The 16,341-nt window shown below is 49.3% G+C and overlaps 2 protein-coding genes across 6 annotated transcripts; both read right to left on the bottom strand.

Moving 5' to 3' along the window:
- Positions 1-31: 31 nt before the first annotated feature.
- Positions 32-9,382, bottom strand: PHKG2 (phosphorylase kinase catalytic subunit gamma 2). Of its 4 annotated transcripts, none has more exons than XM_048224621.2 (10): positions 9,311-9,382; positions 8,797-8,909; positions 4,736-4,889; positions 4,383-4,525; positions 3,299-3,364; positions 3,053-3,216; positions 1,163-1,253; positions 909-1,062; positions 711-836; positions 32-607 (listed from the first exon to the last, which is right to left on the bottom strand). In XM_048224621.2, the coding sequence occupies exons 2-10, from the start codon at positions 8,889-8,891 to the stop codon at positions 314-316; spliced, it is 1,287 nt and encodes a 428-aa protein (XP_048080578.1). In that variant the 5' UTR covers positions 8,892-8,909; positions 9,311-9,382; the 3' UTR covers positions 32-313. The 4 variants fall into 4 exon arrangements, with proteins under 4 accessions (XP_048080578.1, XP_026371611.2, XP_026371610.2 ...); XM_026515826.4 differs by having other exon boundaries at positions 4,383-4,437; positions 4,714-4,889; positions 9,311-9,381; XM_026515825.4 differs by having other exon boundaries at positions 4,383-4,437; positions 4,714-4,889; positions 9,238-9,335.
- A 3,447-nt stretch (positions 9,383-12,829) lies between these two features.
- TMEM265 (transmembrane protein 265) lies at positions 12,830-16,282 on the bottom strand. Of its 2 annotated transcripts, XM_026515832.4 has the most exons (3): positions 15,783-16,125; positions 14,570-14,740; positions 12,830-13,320 (listed from the first exon to the last, which is right to left on the bottom strand). In XM_026515832.4, the coding sequence occupies exons 2-3, from the start codon at positions 14,735-14,737 to the stop codon at positions 13,159-13,161; spliced, it is 330 nt and encodes a 109-aa protein (XP_026371617.1). In that variant the 5' UTR covers positions 14,738-14,740; positions 15,783-16,125; the 3' UTR covers positions 12,830-13,158. The 2 variants fall into 2 exon arrangements, with proteins under 2 accessions (XP_026371617.1, XP_026371618.1); XM_026515833.4 differs by having other exon boundaries at positions 14,570-16,282.
- Positions 16,283-16,341: the final 59 nt, after the last annotated feature.

Raw genomic sequence — 16,341 nt, 5'->3', positions numbered from 1 at the left:
CGAAGCCAGACACCAGACACCAGACACCGGGCACTGGCTCCCTCCAGCGCTCAGCGGATTTTATTGCAAATGCAGCAGAGGCAGCACTGACAAGGCCGGGCATGCTGTTGCGAGCGGCTGCCTTCCACTTCAGCTCTGTTCCCAAAGCCCTGGCTGGTGGGGACAGGTGCACAGGGCTGGTCCCTATGGCGGTATGGGCAATGGTGGGCCTGGCCAGGCAGGGAGGCCTGAGGCCAAAGCCCGGAAGGGCTGGAATGATAAAAATCCTCCTCCTGGAGAGTCCTGCACTCTGGGGTTCCCTGGGGCCGAAGTGCTAGCCCACTGCCAGCATGCCATCCTCCTCAGTAATAGCAGCTGAGTCCCCCTCCTCTTCGGGGCCCATGATGGGAAATGGCCCAGGGGGCTGGTGCTGGAAGAGGGCGGCTCGGTTCTGTTGCTCACCCTTCTTCACCCAGTGCCCGTAGAGCCGGAAGGCACAGCTGTCGATGAGGCGCCGCACTGGCCGCAGCGCGTAAGGGTCCTTCAACAGCGCACTCTTGGTCAGTGGCCGGACACGCTGGGTGCTTAAGGCCACCCGTCCAGCAGCAAGCACGGTCCACACTGCCACCTGGGAAGGGGAGGGGCAGGGTGAGCTCCAGTGGAGCAGCCACAACAGGAGAAAGATCATGAGCCCGAGGAGCAGGCCCAGATCCTGACGCTCTCAGGCTTACCCGGAACCGCTGGCGGGGGGTGAGGTTCCAAGGTTGGCTGCCTTCACAGCGCTCAAAGAAGGGGTGCTGTAGGGCTTGTTCAGCTGTCAGGCGCTCCTCGGGATCCACCTGGAGCAGCTTTGAGATCTAAGGGAAACCCCAGGGCATGAGAGGCAGCTCTTGGGCCTCCTTCCTAGCCCTCTCATGGCCCCAGCTCACCAGGTCTTTGACAGTGTTGGAACGGTCATCCCACTCGGGCGAACTAAACTGGTACCGGCCCTCCATGATCATGCGTAACATCAGGATCTGGCGTCGGTGCCAGAATGGTGGTGAGCCAGCCAGGAGTGTAAACAGAATCACCCCGCAGGCCCAGCTGGGAAAGAGAGCAGAGTGAGGCAGGACTAGGTGCCAGGCAAGATGTGCTGAACGACAGGGCACAAAGGAGGAAGGAAGCGGGGAGACCAGAAACTCACAGGTCGACCTCCTTGCCGTAGCCGGGGTGGGTCTCATCCATGGAGCATTTAAGGATCTCTGGTGCTAGGTACCCTGGGGTCCCACACAACTCTGGGGAGAGAGCGCTGAGATTGATGGATGCCACCAGCTCCTTCAAGGGTCCCTAACTCCAGACCTCTGCTGGAGCCTCAACACTGCCAGGGCCGTAAGTGTTCCCATTCTGCTCCTGCCCACCCTCCGCTGGGGGCTGACCTAGCCCCTATCCCTACTGAACAACTCAAGTACCCACCAAGGGTTCCTGGTGGCCTTCCTGGGAAAACGTGATTTTCACATTGATTTTAAGGTCCTACCCCACTGTATCTTTGCCACCTCCAACCCACCCACCCACTCCTTACACAACTTTATGCCACGTTTTTATGTACATATACACATGGAAAACAGACCTTCACTCTTTTCTACGTTCCTTTCTGCCCAAATCAATTCTTCCTCCTATGATCGCTATTCTGTGTAGTGGAATCACCACTCAAACTCAGGAACGAGCGGGAATATGGGATTTCTTAAGGTACACACTGGGTAAGTCCCTTATTTAAAACCCTTCCCTGGCTGCCCCCCCCATATGGCCTCAGGCGCAAGGCTAGACTCCTGCAGCACAAGAGCCCTCCACCACCTGACCCAAGCTTCTACCACTTCAGGTACCAACTTCCGTCCTAGCAGCTGCCGAACTGTGCTCCATGGCATACTTCCAGGAAATCTTAATAGGCCTGACTCTCCTGGGAAATTCATTCCTACGAAAAGTATTTAAGAACGCCTACCATGTACCAGGCACCATACTAGACGCCGGGGAATTAGACGTGCCCTTACCATGCTGTCTACCAGAAAGCAAACAAGAAATAACAGAGTAAAATGTGTGTCCTGAAGGGAGAAGATACAAGAAGAGAAAGCAGGGGATCTAACCTAACCTGGAGCTTTAAAGGGAAACCTGAATTCCCAAAGCCAAGGGCAAGGGTGGTGTGGGGCACAGGCAAAGATGGTTCCAGAATGGGGAAAAGCATGTGGGAAAGCCCAAAGGGAAACAAAGCACAGCATCTGCAAGACAAATGTGTTAAGTCCATAGGTTACGAACATGAGGTCTGGAGTCAGACCGTTCAAGTTCAAGTCCCAGCTACCTGACAATGGGCAGGTCCCCTCATCTCTTTAAGCCCATTTATAAAATGGTAATCTCAACACTCTCTTAAATTTTTGTCAAGAGAATCTAGAGGACGCAGCCGTATAAAGACTTAGTGTGGTGTCAGTGAGCGTTAGCTGTTCACAGCACAGCCCAAAGCCACTGAAGGAGAGAAAGTACGATGTTAACAGCTCTGACGAGTCCATGGTCAAACTCTGTGAAGTTTTCCATTTGCACTAAAACTATTTCTGTCACAACAAATGGATGAACATTGGGCGAGGCCCAGTGCACCCGCTGAGCAGCACTGTCCGGCCACGCCGGACTCTTCCTCGCACCTAAGCAGCACACTGTGGTCCTGTCTGCACCAAAACCCAGACACGCAGCTCAGGCCTCTTATCCCCCCTCCCTCCTCTTCCTCAGGGGACGGGCCCAGCTCTGAAGCCCCCTCCTCTGTGGGTCGCTCCAGCTGAATCAGGTGCTCCTCCCTCCTGGCTTCCCCTGCATGGCTCCTTCCCTTGCCTGCTGTGTGCCACGATCTGCACACTCAGCTCCATCCGTCCCCTCCCCCGCCCAGACCAGGAAGCCCACTCAGAATGTTCACGAGCCTTTGCACCCAGAGGGTACTTGGCAAGTGCTCACTGACTTCTCCCCTTTTCTTGGTACCTGGCTACTCAGAGCTAGCTAACCAGCCTCAGGCCTGGGTCTCCTTCCCTCCCAAGCCTCTTAGGGCACCAGGCCCCCTCACCTCGAAGCTTCTCGCCAGGTTCCAAATGGCAGGAGAACCCAAAATCTGAAAGTCGGATCTGCATATTGTCATCTAGGAGAATATTCTCGGGCTTCAGGTCTCGGTGTACAATGTTGTTGGCATGGAGAAAGCTCACTGCTTCCAGCAGAGACCTCATGATGGACCTGGGGGAGGCGCAGTCTGCTCCTCTGTTCCCCCCCCGCCCCACCCCCTGATCACCCCATGGGCTGCAGACTCAGTCATTACCTGGTTTCCTTTTCTGAGAGGGCCACCTTCTCTGTGAGATAGTCAAACAGCTCTCCCTTCCGCATCCTAAGGGATAGGAGGGGTTGGGAGGTAGGTGTACCTTACACGAGGACTGAGAAAATAAGCCAGTGCTCACAGAAAATACCATGGAAGATTTCAGTGAAGAGAGAGTCCTCTTTGGTTTTTTTTTAGCGATTAGGGTGCTCAAAGGGTGAACCAGATGCCAGGGGCAGTTTGGGTTGGCAGTCAAAACATATGCACTGTGCCATGAGGGGACTATTTTAGCGAGAATAAGTGGCCTTCTTGCAATAATTTACAGGAGGTCCTCGTTATCTGAGACTAATTATATTCAAAGTGGGCCTTTTAAAGTGCATCTACTTAGACCGTGGACCAAAATTTCACAGTTAATAATGGCAAAAAAGCTGAATAGGATTTTATTTTGATCTTGTCTTTAAAAATTGAGTTTATAATTGCAACTTTACATCAAGCCTCAAAATCAGGTGGTGTTTGGGGGCATAGAATTGTTCTGCAAAGTTGCATGATAAGGTAACAGACACTTCCTACCTCCCCCCCAACCCCAACTTTTGCAGAGGGTCATTTCTGAAGACTTTGTGACATTTTTCCAGGGGTCTCTCTTAAATATTTGCTATTCAAACCATTCTCTTTTGAAGTACCTTTGCACTGGTTTACCCTATACTGTAGAACACCTCATACTCAGATTTAGACTACCCAGGAAATGAATTGATGGCAGAGACAAACACCACGTAGGGTGTTCAACAGCAAGAGACGGGGGAGTGAGAATCTGTTGATAAGGGGTCAGCTCTTAAAACAGTCTTCCCTGCTAATCTTACAACCACGGGGGACTGGGACAGTGACCCCGGGGGTCATGAAAACCCTTTTTAATTGGCTGGTCACAAACACCCTGGAAGAACTGGCCTCATCAGGGCACCTAGGGAGAGGGGCCCGAGCCACGGGCACACAGGAAGGCGTGAGCAGGGTAGCGTTAGCCCACTGTGCTGTCAGGCCGGGGCCACGCACGGAGGGGAGAAGGACGCTTCTCAGGTCAGGGCAGGGAGATACTCACAGGTCAAACACCAGGAACATGAAGCTAGAAGACTCGTAGGAATCGATGAGAGTGACTGGGAAAGAGGCAGAAAGGCAGAGATACGGAGATGGAAAGGAGCGGATGCATTTTAAAGGGGCTTTCCACCCCGAGGTGGCAGTGGGCTGTTATCGGGAAGGAAGGAGAACCAAAAGGAGGCAGTTAGGGACCCAAAGGCTGGCCACACTTGGAGGTGGAGTGGAGCCATGATGGAGGGAGCAGAGGCGTGGAGGCAGTGTTGGGGGAACTGGGCCGTGGGCAGGGCCAGCAGGAGGTGGCTGGCAGCTAACAGGAGCAGGGAATGCAGCCTCACTGATGTGGGGGTGGCCGGCGACCTGGCGAAGGATGTGCGTCTCCCGGCGCGTGGCTTCTCGCACCTCCTCTAGCTGTTCGGGACTCAGTCGCTCAGCTGTCACTTCCATGATCTTCACCGCAAACTCATGGCCAGTAGCTCGATGAATGCAACGGCGCACCACGGAGCTCACTCCTCTGCCAGAGTCCGACAGCACACGAGTCAGGGCCTCCCGCTCTCGTTTCCGCACAGAGTGGAGCCTTGCCATTCTCATGCCCACTGCACCATATTCTGAAGACCCATCTGGACAACAGGGCAGCCTCCCGACACTCACCCTGGCCTAGGGAGCGTCACAGTAGCCTCAGCAAGCAACCTGGGTACCCAGCAAGGTGCAACACAAAGCTCATGGGGAAGGGAGGTGGGGGTCCTGGGTTCGAACCCAGTCGCTGCCACTCCCTGCATGGATAAGCTTAGGCAGGTCCTTTCCACACTGAGCCCCAGAACCTGCCCCTTCTCCTGGAACTCCACAAGGAGAAAGCAGGAAGAAATGATCTAAGTCTCCCTCCGAATTTTACTCAATCTTCCCTGATTACCCCATCCAAATCCCAAAGTTCTCCTACAATACCTCAAGTGTTAAGAGGCTCCAAAGAGAAATATCAGACCATTGACTGGAAGACCAAAGTTGTGACCTTGGTGTAGGCCCCAGATTTGCCACTAATTAACCTCCAAGTAACCCGCTGACATAAGGTCTCTGGACTTGCACTTTGCCGGCCCTGAAATGTAGCCAACAACATCTTGAAGAGATATTGAAAGACATGAGGTAGAAGCAGAAAAGCCCATTTGGCATGGTGAAGACAGGTGTTTCCTTGCTTGGAATCTGTCACCAATTCCTTATGACCCTACAAGTACCTCAGGCTAAATACAAATCTCTCCAAGGTCAGACCTCATACCACATTTCCTGTGCGGGTTCCCTGGCTGCCCTTCACGGCTTCCTTGCCCTTACATAACTCCCTCTGCTTAGCATGCCTGTGACCCACATCTCTGGTTCCATCAAGAGATGTAAACCACTGACCCTCTAGCCAAACACAGCCCACAGATGTGTTATGTTTGGTCAGTGAGTTCTTTTCAAATCTGAATTCCTATCTTAGGTGGGACAAGAACCTTCCAGCTGCTACAATGCTCACCACTTCCTACTGCCTTACTCTTGGCCACTTCACAGTTTTAATACCCTAATCTCCATTAACGGTAATGCCATTTGATCAGACTCCCAAACTAGAAATCTTGGCATAGGATTCTTGGCTTTTCCCTCTCCTTCACAATCCACCACACCCAACCAGTCCACTCCATTCTGTGTGTTTCTCAAATCTGTTTCCTGGTACTCCACCCCCATAGCCATAACAGCCTCCCCACTGATCTCCCTGCTGCCAGCCTCAGCCACTGCAACCCATCCACTGCACTGCTTCCAGAATGAGCTGCTTATGACCGCCCCAATTATGTCATCTGCTGCTTAACAACTTTCCAGCTTAAATTCTCTACTAAGTTCTAAGTGTTCCCTCATTCCTCAGTGGGACCCCTAGAGCAACTGTGCTCTTTTTAAGTGAGACCTAATAATGTCAACCTTATAGAGTTAACTATGGAGGGCACTCAAAATTGTTTTCTCTCCATACTGCCTCCCTATTATCTGCAAGATAGAAGTCAAAACCCAGTTCCTTCACCTGTCATTCAAGGCCTTCACCAAATGGTCTCGGTGTCTTTTTGGCCTCATTTTTGGCCCCTGCCATTCAATCTTTGCTTCAGTGACTTATAACTTATCACCAATTTCTAGAATGCAGCAAGCTCTTTTAAGGCTTCAGACCTTTATATGTGAAGAAACTGGTACTCTGGGAACGCATTTAGTGAGAGTGTGCACGTAATTTACTGTGCAGGAGAAGCACAGGGAAAAGACAGTGACCAGGTATGATGCTACCACAGTCATGCTGGAATGAGATAAGGACCCTATCCCCTGACCTGCTTTCTCCAAAACTGATCTTTCTGCACTCCATGGCAGTGGAACCACTGTTCTTCCCTAAGGGCTCTCCTAGCCTCAGTGAATCCTCCCTTATCTGGTCCTGAAGCCCTGCATCCGCTTAGGACTTGGATCTCAGCTCTCTTCTTTTCCAGATACTCTTTCCCCCGATGACCTCCACCCAGTCCTGGGGGATTTAAGTACCAACTGTGCAAATGACTCCCACTGCACTGCCTCAACCCTTGATTCCTTTCCAGAATTCCTGATCCCAAAGGTCTTTTTAACATCTCCATGTGATATCTGAAAGAAGTCTGAACAAATCTAATAGTCATAGCCTTTTCTGCTTTCCTGGCCTCAACAACACTGATCACAGCAGACCATGGCAACCTTCTAGAAGCACATTCTTTCTGTGTTTTTATTTCTAACTCACAGATGCTATCTCCTTAGTCTCCCTTGCTGACTCCTCCTTTTCTAACCCCTTAATGGTGACATGCCCCAGGGCATGAGCTTGGCCCCTTCCACTTCTCTCCATATATTTTCTCACCAGCTACTACTTTTATTCTAATGCCTCCCAAATTTATTGCTCTAGCCCAGCTCTCTCGAGTTGCAGACACATGTACCCACTTGACAGCTTAGGTTGGATATCTCAAACTTCATGTCTCCAAAACTGAACTCTTGACTTGCTCAGCCTTCCCAGCAATCCGATCCTCCTTGACCTTCTTCGTTTCAGAAAATGGTACGAAGGCACTCAAACCCAAACCTTAGACGTTATTCCTGTTTCCTTCCCTTCCTCTCATGGCCCATATCCAGTCTCTCAGGAAACTGTATCAGTCTCTCTTCAAATCATCACCTCAATCTATCCACTTCTCCCCATCTCTACCACCACCACTCAAATCCAAACCATCACCATCTCTCACCTGAAACAATCAACAGCTTCCTAACTGGTCTCTACACATCCATTCTTGTCCCCCTCCTATCCATTCTCTACACAAAAGCCAGAATGACCTTTTTAAAAATGTAATAACACACTTGTGTTGCGCACTTACCACGTGCCAGGAAGAATTCTAAGACTGTCATATTAATTCTTCCCATCCTCACAGCAACCTACAAGGTAGGGTCTATTCTTATTGCCGATCTAAATGACGAAGCTGAGGCACAGAAAGGCTAAGCTCCTAGCCCCCAAATCACAGAAATAGAAATGACACCATGTTAACTGCCCTGTTTGAAACTACCAGTTTCACTAGAATAAAATCGAAATTCTTTATCATGGTCTAAGGCCTAAGGCCCTGCATAATCAAACCTCTACTTACCTCTCCAACTTAATTTCCTCCACCTTGTCCCACTCTTACTATGTTCTAGTCACCATGATCTTCTGCCTATTGCTTGAAAAGGCCCTTTCTTGCCTTTGCCTTTGCATGTGCTGTTCCCTCTGCCCCAAATATATCCTGTTCATTCCCATCCTTCAAGTTTCAGCCCCGTTACTCTCATCCCATCACCCAAGCAGATGATGACCTTTGTCTTGTTTTTGTGTTTGTCGTCTGTCTCTACCACTGAAATACAACCTCCAGGAGAACAGAAAACATGTGGGGCTTGTATCCCGAGTGCCTCGCACAGTGCACCCAGCGTGCTGTACGTTCTTAGGAAACCTTGGATGAATAAGTGTACCCGCCACTGTCTCTACAGGTGAGGCCTTCCCTCTTTTCTCTGCATGCTGAACTCCTACTCATCCTTCAAGACCCAAATATCACCCCTTGTGAAAAGCTGTGGTTTTCTGAGCCCCATCCCACAACCTGATACTACTTGAATGCTCATGTGTCTCTTTCAGTCACTTCACCTCCAAGGCATAAACATCTGTTCTACCCTCCCTGTGTTTAGCTTTGTGTCTGGCAGCATGGTTGCTTTAACTATGTTTGTTGAACACATAAATGAGTGAATTTGGAAGAAATGGGGACTGACCTAGAGAAAGAGTTTAGTCACCAAATGTTCCTCCACTAACCACTGTTTGTTATCATTTAAACTATCCAGCCCTCAGACGGAACCTTGTATTCTGCCTAGGACGCGACCTCTCTGGACCTCTGTTTCCCTGGCTTAAGCCTCACCTGCCAATGACGTCCTTAGGGTCGTACTTCTGGTAAAATTCCTTGGCCGCGGCCCAGTCGGGCAGTTCATCCTCCGGCCCCACGTCCAGCGTCATTCTGAAGGTGGTGGGGGGCTGTGTGGAGGAAACGGAGGGCAGTGAGGGCAGTGAGGCCCACAGGCTCTGGGAGGACGCACATCGCGGCTCGCGGAGGCGCAGCCCTTGCGGCTGGGGCGCCAGGATCCTCGGGGATGGGGACGGGGTGGGGGAAGGATCAGGGCTGGGGAGACCCTACGAAAGGGCCTGGGGGCGGGAGGTGTGTCAGGGCAGGGAGGGGGGGCGGGGAGGGGAAGGGAAAAGGTGCGGAGGACGAAGGGAAGGGGCACACTGGCAGGTGGCTGTTGTTGCGCAGGCGCACTTGGGCCGGCGCTGGGAGGGGGCGCGGGGTCTCGCGCAGGCTCACCCGCGGGGGAAGAGAGAGAAGCCAGGGTCGACGCGAAGCCGCTCTGTCGCGGGGTTCGCCTCTAGTCCCTTACCTTACCCCCGGGCGGCACCGGCAACGACCCCAGGCCCCGCCCCCATCCTGTACGCCAATGGCCAGCGCCGCTTGAAGATTGAGATTCAAAAACCCTTCCGATTGGAAATTGGCAGTCCAATAGGAAGCGGGGAGTCCCGAGGTTGGCGCGGGCGTTGGAGCTCGGAGTTACCTAAGTCTGGGACGCTGGGGCGGGGCTTCAGATGCAGCCAATCAGCGCACAGAATCTGCAGGGGACGGCAGAGGGCGGGGCTTGTTGACTAGTGGGATTGGAGGCCCGGAATGGGACCCGGAAGTTGGGTTTACCCGGAAGTGTGACTTCTGGGTATCTAGGACGCGAGACTCGCAGCGCCTTCGGTTCTCTGACTTGGGCATGGCTCCCTCATTCCCGCCTAGCATCACTATCCAAATCCGCTCTTTTAAAAAAATTGAAGGCCTGGTCCAAAGTGCATGATTTGAGGGGCCGCCTCCAGCTCTTAAAACGCTCGGAGCACGCAGCTTGGACCCCAGCCTGCTGCCCGTTGTGGACTTGGACGAACCACAGCCCGTCAACCAGAAGTGGCTTCTTAGTCCTCTGGCTGCTCTGATACTTGAATACCTCCAAAGCCGTCGTGCTCACCATCTGGGGTTATACATTTTCCCAGTCTTCCACCACCGCCTCCCATAAGCCTTGGGAAGTATCACACTCCGTTCTAAGCCTGCTGAGTTGTGATACTGCCGGGAGCGACTGACTTCATAAGCCTTTTCAGTGCACAGCTCAACCCTGGCATTCGCCTACTCATTCAATAAATATTTGCCGAGCGTCTAAACGCTAAACTATCAGCGGGGGTGGTGGAGGTGGGGGTAGTCCCTACCCTTGTGGAGGTTATGTTCCAGCAAAAGAGGTACAGAATGAATTCATTTAATCTTCTAACAACTATCTTAGAAATGTCACTTTGGGATCACAACCATATAAGAGAAATACGAATCCAAGTAACTTTTTAACAGTATTTTGACTTTATACTATAAATCTAAAGGCAAAGTAACTGCAAATAAACCTTGAACTTTACTTGGTAGGCTTATTGTTTGGTAGTATAGTGGGATAATTATTCAGAAATCAAGCAAGTGAATATATATTTTTATATTTATATATATTTGCAAATGAATAAACATATTGATGTATTTGGCAGCCAAGGTTCTTACTGTGGGACTATGGAATTTGAGATGGGGAAAGGAAAGAACCTTATGACTGATTGAAATTGGAGGGATCATTTTAAACATAGATTTAAAATAGATCAGATATTTTCTAGCTCTAACCTCTGAAAGGGCCTAGAAGCAGGAGCATCTCAGGAGAATGAGCACAGCTAGTCTAGATATTGATTTCAAAGTAACAGTTCCCAGTTCAAGGAACCAGGACTCCTTGGGAGAAATGGCCAATTCCCAGGCTAGAGCAGAGAAAGCGTAATAAGATGAGCCTGGAATAATCTGTGCCAGAAAGCAAGTGAAGAAATGTGCGGACTTATCAGGACACAAGAACCAGGCTGATGCAATCTCCACCGGTCAAAATCAGAAACAAAAAGAATAATGAGACAAGAGAGCCATGAGGGAGCCTTCTGACGTGCTAGCAATGTTCTAGTCACCTAGGTGGTGATTATACAGATGGGTTCATGCGCAACATTCACCAAGCGACACACATAAGATCTGTGTACTTTACTTCATATAAATTATACCTCAACCAAATATTTTAAGAAGGATGACAGTAATGGATAAAACAAACTGAACTAAAAAACAATCTGAGACCATACTGACCCTAAAAATTGTAAATAGGAATTTAGGAACGAAGGGCCTTCTGCCTACTCTCAAATGGCTCTGCAATAATAATATGTGTATTTAGAAAGATCTAAAACAAATGTGGTGAAATATTAAAAATTATAAGCCTAGGTGAAGAGCACACGAGTTCATTGTACTATTCTTTTATTGTTCGGTAGGTTTGAAATTTTTTCAAAATTGAGGTTAAAAACAGAAAGACCTAAAAAATAAAATAAAATAAAATAAAATAAAATAAAATAAAATAAAATAAAATACCAAGATCTCACTTAATCACTTTGGGAGAATGGGATATAGTTTCCTCTAGTAACCTAAAGCTGCTGATTAATGAAATATTAGCTTTAAAAAAAGGTTTCTGTAAAAAAATCTAAAATGTGTTACCCTGATGCCCAGGCAGGCAGCACTTTACACCAATTAAACTGGAATCTGTAGGCCTGAAGCCCAGGCATAAGTACTTTTTAAAGCTCCCCAAGGGGTTCTATTGTGAAGCTGAGACTGAGCGCCACTGCCCTAGGTATGGCTTCTACCCAGTGGGACCAGCAATGGATACTCTTCACTTTTCCTTCCTGTAGCACTTTGGAACATGGAAGACAACCATCTTCCCCTTTAATCTTCTCTCTTCAGTGTGCAACATATATTTCTAATTCCTTTAAGTGTTCTGCTGCTCTCTGAATTATGGTAAAACACCCCCAAAATTCAATTCCCAGGGCACATGTACTCCAAGAGACATGTATAAGAATGTCCATAGCAGCAAGATTCATAATATCCCCAAAATGGAATCATCCCAAAAGTCCACCAACAGAAAGTGGATAAATCGTCAATATATTCATGTAATGGTATACTATACAGTGATGACAACTACAGCTACACCAAATACTGATGAATCTCACCAACAGTGTTAAGAAAAAGAAGCCAGACATAAAACTACATAGGATTCCATTATGTAATGTTCAAATGCAGGCAAAACTAAACTCCATTATTAGAAGTCAGAATGCTAGGTATCTGTGGGAAGAAAGGAAGGAGGAGTGATTGGGAGGGGTCTAAAGAATTGTCGTTACTGAATGGTGGTTTTCAGATGTTTGCTTTGTGTTAACTTAAAAGCTATGTAATCATCTTGGATATTTTCCTGTACATATGATATACTTCACAATTTAAAATATGTTTAAAATATTACCGGGAGGCCCAAGACAAAGGATATGAAAATTCATTATAATCCTACAGAGCTTCACCTCCAGAGCGGAAATTCACCTGCTGCTGCTGCCATCCAACCCTTTCATTCCTCTCTCAGCTCTGGAAACAAAGCATCTGGGTTCAATGCCAGCTCAGCCTCTCACTAGCTGTATGACCTTGGGTGCCTGCTTCCTCATCTATAAAATGAAAACAATGGTACCTCCTACTGAGTGGCTGTGAGGGCTGAAGGAGTTAGGTAATAGAAAGTGCTTAGGAACACAGCCTGGGATATAGGAAGCACTCCATAAAGAGTAGCGGCAGCTGCTCCTTTCCTATCGGGCCGCAGGGTCTCTCTGCTGATGTGCAAGGGAGAAGCTGGGGTCTTTCCAAGAAGGGAAACTTTCAGGAGAAGGAAAAAAGAAGAAAAATCCTCTTGGAGCTCCTAAGTAAGGGAAAATACAGACTTTTGCCATCAGTCAGATGTCCATTCTGGCTCTCGCCAAGGGCCCGGGGAAAAGAGGGGAACAACAATTAGACAGGAGTATTCACCACTAAAAAAGATTTTTATTACAAAACAAATTCTAATAAAATCAGGCCTGGTCTTCAACCCCACCTCTGGGTCGAGGCCCCTAGGATGTAGCAGGCTGGGGGAAACGGGATGGTGGGCACTGAAAGAACAGAGCAGGCTGGCCTCCCCTCGACAGTTTCAGCTGCTGCCTCCTCTTAGAAAGGTCTAGAAGAGCTCTTCCAAAGCCCTTTGAGAGAGGCACCATCCTTCCCGCCAGGAAGGACCACTGCTGGCCTCAGACCCTAGCAATGACGCACTGCAGGATCCAGGAGGTCTCGCTGACTCTCAGCAGAGGCCACCCAGGGTCACTCAGCCTGGGCGATGGCGTAGGAGAGCAGCCACAGAAGCAGGGGGCCCAGAATGAGGACAGCAAGCCAGACGGCAAAGCTGGCCAGGATGAAGTTCCGGGCCCGGGCCCCCCAGTGCACTGCCTCCTCGAACCGGCCTGCCTTATGCCGCTCTTCCGCCTGTGGGGGCAGGTTTTTGGTTAGGTTCTCCCCCTGCTTCTGCCCCAAAGTGCCCACTGCCCCACACCAATCCTCCATCCTTGTCATGGCTCAAAACCTGACACCCCAACCCCCTGCCCTCCCTCTCCAGTGTCTAGTTCTCATGCCTCATCTGCAAAGTAAGGTTCCCACTCAGCTCTGGGTACTTTTCTGAGTAGCCGTTGTTAGCTCACAAGATCACATATGGGAAAAGTACCTTCCAATCCTTTTATCCCCCATCCTTTCCTACTCATCCCACATTCATTCAGAATTTGGAATCTTTGGCAAGAAACCGTGAGCTATCTTAGAGTATTTCCCTCCTGTCCAGCCAAACAACACTCCCTTCTCATTAGCTCAATGGGCCTCATCGCTTTCATTATTAAGGATTCTTTTAATGCTTTTGACCTGACGAAACCAGAAATTCTCATGATGATAAGAATACAGTTTCTGATCGTTAAAATAACAACCAGGGTTGAGAAAATTCCAGCATGATATTTAAGTTAGCCTGTGTGGCCTTTCAAAAGGTATACGTGCAGTTTTGGTTAGGTGGTTGGAAATGGTGGAGTCCTCTCAAACACCCCACAGCTTCTTCCCGACTGCTACAGACTGCTCTAATCGCTGCTCAACTGCCTCTTCCGAGCCATCCTCCATATAGGCCTTGAAACACAAACCTGACCGTGTCACTCTTCTCTGCAAAAACTCTTGAAAGTACTCCTCAGTACTTTCAAGATAAAGTTTAAACTCCAAGCACAGCATTGGGAGGCCCTTGGGAATCTGGGCCCTCTGGCTTCATCTGTCACCATTTCTTACTGGTCCAGTCATGCGGAACTAATAGTCCAGGCGTTTGTACACACTGCTCCCTTTACCTGGAATGTCCTTTCACCCTTAGTCACTCATTCTTTAAGGTTACTTTCCCGTCACCTACTCTACATATGCACGTATGTAATCACACATACATATCCCTCCCTAGCTTCCAGAATACCTTGTGTTTCCTCCATCACCATACTGATGAGCTACATTCCATTAATTACCCATTTTCACAGTTCTTTCATTAGACTGTGGGCCCTTTGAGGGCAGGAATCATATCTTATTCTCATTTCTGACACCAGGCCAAGAGCCAAGCTCTGATAAGTACTTAGTAGCTGTGTGATCAATGTGGACAGATCAAATGCACTAAACCATTGCCTAACTACACCCACCCCCCTGCTCCCACAGGAATTGCATTCCTCACCTTGATGGCAAACACAAGGGCCACGACTCCCAGGCAAGAGCAGCCACAGATAATGCTAGTAGCTGCCAAGTAGCGGAGGCGGAGCCAGCAGCAGCGGATGGGGGATGGAGAATGAGCAGCTTCCATGTTGCTCACCAAGGTGTCCACTGCCTTCTCCTCGTCCTCCATCACCTGTGGGCGATAGTCAAGGTACTCGTAAGCCCAACAACTGAGCCATTGGTCTCGCACGATCAGACTCCACCCCTCTCTCTGATGTGTCCTGGTGACCTAGCCCAACTCTCAGGAATGCTGCCTTACTGGGGAATTCCTCTCATGACTCATAGACCAAGAGAGGAAATGTGCGGCCAGAATCCTTTTTTCTCAGCCTAAGATCCTGAGTCTTTAAAGGCAAGCCGGCATGAATACAGCATTATCTGTATTACTTAACTGTTTTGACAAGTAGGGAAAAACAAAATGACAGGTGCACACTGACAAGCAGGAGAAACACCGAACCTCAAAAGCTGCTAGGAATCACACCACACAAATCAGTGATTTTTAAACTGTATTTCAGATGGCCTTAAAATTCTCTCAAGTCCCTCAGAAGCTGCCCCTGAATATTGAGGGATCACAGAAAGGCACCCTAAGCCCTGATACCCCACTTCAAACAGAACAGCCATTTCATGTGAAAACACAGTGGATGAAAACAGGGGTGGGGGAAAGGACCCAACTAAGCTCTCTGCATAGTTGAGGAAGCTGAACATCAGAAAAATGCTACCTCCCCAAATTGGGCCTCCTTTGCTATGCTGACTCCCTGCCACCTCTTCTCTCCATTTGAACCCAGGCCACACAATATATTCAGATTAACACTATGACCTCATAACCCACACAGAAACCTGCATAATGATGCCCTACTTAATCATTTCTCATCTCCCTAACTTCTCAAGTCCTCTGAGCTGTGGCATCAAACGACCTTTCCACCCTCCTCTCCATCCATCCCACTACATCCTACACAAAATGGCGCCATTTGCAGTTCTCTGACACAAGCAACAAAGGATAGAGTGAAAGGAGGCAAGATAAGCAGAGCACAGACTCTCTGCCACAATGCTGCAGGAGAGTGGGGACGAGGCAAGAACTGATGAGGTAAACACAGATACAGCCATTAGGGGGAGAATGCAAGGAGAGGGTCCAGGGAGTTGAGACCAAAGAAAATGTAAAAACGAACAGGGGCTCTTACCTGGCTATAGGCCTCGAGGGACTGTGAGTTTCGGCTCCTGCCTCAGGTTTGATTTGGCTTGGGTGGAGATGGAGCTGACTCAGGTCTCCAAGCCAAGCCCAGGGGTGGGGTTGGGTGGCCAGCCACCACCCAAAAGGCCCCAGGAGCTCAGAAGGGGGTGTGGCTGACTCAAACTAGTTTGGCTAGATGGAGGAAAGCAAAGGGGGGGGGGGGTGGAACAACTGGAGGTAGGATGCCTGCCCTCTGGAAAAGGTGTGAAAGCATCTGAGCAAGAGGGGTAAAAGCAGGGAAAAGTCTGAGGCATCAGAGCGCTCTGAGGGAAAGTCCAGGAACTAAGGGAATAGGAAGAGAGAAAAAGTATGAGTTGGAGTGACTTAAAACTGAAACTTTAGAGAAAGGTACCCTACCAGATCAGATTTGCCAATCTTTTCTCCTCTTGGGTGATTTCTGCCTCAAAGACACATAATTCAGGGTTAGAGATCAGGTACTAGGGTTTTGGCAAGAACAAGAGAGAGGAAAACGATGCCCAAGTTCCCACCCAACCCTCCACCAGACCAGA

Source organism: Ursus arctos, unplaced genomic scaffold, assembly GCF_023065955.2.
Source record: "Ursus arctos isolate Adak ecotype North America unplaced genomic scaffold, UrsArc2.0 scaffold_2, whole genome shotgun sequence".
Taxonomy (NCBI): domain Eukaryota; kingdom Metazoa; phylum Chordata; class Mammalia; order Carnivora; family Ursidae; genus Ursus; species Ursus arctos.
This window is presented reverse-complemented; position numbering and strand designations above follow the sequence as displayed.